Source organism: Buceros rhinoceros, unplaced genomic scaffold, assembly GCF_000710305.1.
Source record: "Buceros rhinoceros silvestris isolate BGI_N320 unplaced genomic scaffold, ASM71030v1 scaffold15423, whole genome shotgun sequence".
Lineage (NCBI taxonomy): Eukaryota > Metazoa > Chordata > Aves > Bucerotiformes > Bucerotidae > Buceros > Buceros rhinoceros.
The window spans coordinates 2,772-4,350 of NW_010405512.1; the positions used below are offsets into that span (position 1 = coordinate 2,772).

The following is a 1,579-nucleotide window of genomic DNA, read 5'->3' on the forward strand; positions in this document are numbered from 1 at the left end:
TGCCCCCTGGGTTGGATGGGTTTCCCAGCCGTGTGGAGGTGCTGCTGAGGGCCAGGGGTCAGGGGGGACCTGGCAGTGCTGGGGGAGCACTGGAGGAGCTGAAAGGGCTTTTCCACCCTGAATGATTCTGTAGCACTGAGACCGTGGCTGTTTCCTGCTGGTCTACAGCATGTGATGCTCTTTGGGGAGAAGGGGGATGGACGCGGCAGAACAAACCCACAGTTTAACGCAGCGAAATATGAACGGTGGCAGAGTGTGCGCTGGCGGTTTTCTTTCCTAGACACCATCTCCGTGACTCGCTGGCCGAGGCTTAAGATGTTCCCTTTTATCTCCGTCTCTCTCCTTCCATTCTAGTGGGGCCTTGGCAGTCCCGCTGCCCACGGGGAGCGGGGGGAAAAGCCCACTGCACCAGAAGGGGGGAAAAGGGTATGAAAAAGGGGGTGCAGCAGCGTTTTTGGCCACACAGGCACCTGCAGAACATTTTGAGCAGGTGTCTGGGTGGTCGGTGTGAAGAGGGGGTGCTGGATCCAGGCACTAGGAAGTAGTGACAGGCTGCCGGTGCTGTCCAAAGCGAATTTTCAGGTGCCTCTCCCACAGGTGTCGTTTTGACCATGAACTTGACCTTGAAAGCCATTGATTTCTGACTGCTTTTACTCCTTTTCCCCCCCAGATTACCACTTCGTGACCAGAGAGAAAATGCAGAAAGACATCGACGCCGGGGAATTCATCGAGCACGCGGAGTTCTCCGGAAATATGTACGGGACGAGGTAGGCGGTTCAGAACCCCTGCGGTGCCGGGAGCCAGAGGATGGGGAAGCAAAAAAGTATTGGAGCTCTCCCCCAAACACGCAGGTTCTTGCCATGAGCGAGGTTTTAATTTTGTAGCAGGGTCCTTACCGGCCCTGTTCAGGTGGTAAAATAACTCCTGCTGCAGAGAGCGGGCTCGTCGCGATTGCATCATCGAAGCGGCGTGAGACTCTCTACAGCCTCCAGTGTCCGAGAGCTGCTGAAGTTGTTCCTACGTTTAACACGTCTCCGGCACGGGGGGGATTTTCAGAATATTTGTGCTCCTGCATGTTGTTTGTGCAAGTGCTTGCAGAGAGGTGGGCAGGATGGAGGCTTGCTGTTCTTATCCCTGCGTGACCTCAGGGACTGACTGTGGTGGATTCAGGAGCAGAAATGGTGTCGTGAAAAAAACAGCACGGAACCAGGCTGGGGGGCTTGGCAGGGACCCCTGGGGATCATCCAGTCGAGCCCCCTGCTAGAGCAGGGTGCCCACAGGAGCAGGATCTCTCCAGAGCAGGAGACTCCACCACCTCTCTGGGCAGCCCGGGCTCTGCCACCCTCAGAGTCAAGAAGTTTCTCCTTATGTTGAGGTGGAAGTTCCTGGGTTCCAGTTGTGCCCGTTGCCCCTTGTCCTGTCGCTGGGCACCACTGGGCAGAGTCTGGCCCCTCCTGCTGACCCCCCCTTTAGCTACTGATCACATTGATGAGATCCGCTCTCAGCCTTCTCCTCTCCAGCTGAACAGCCCCAGGGCTCCCAGCCTCTCCTGGGCACAGAGAGGCTCCAGCGCCTCCTC

The 1,579-nt window shown here is 57.1% G+C and overlaps 1 protein-coding gene across 1 annotated transcript in view; it reads left to right on the top strand.

Moving 5' to 3' along the window:
• The window catches only part of GUK1 (guanylate kinase 1), a 7,992-nt gene that overhangs the window by 1,572 nt on the left and 4,841 nt on the right, over positions 1-1,579 (top strand). The window contains exon 3 of the mRNA XM_010133771.1: positions 671-767. Coding sequence (XP_010132073.1) covers positions 671-767 — 97 coding nt within the window. The remainder of the gene's footprint in view (positions 1-670; positions 768-1,579) is intronic.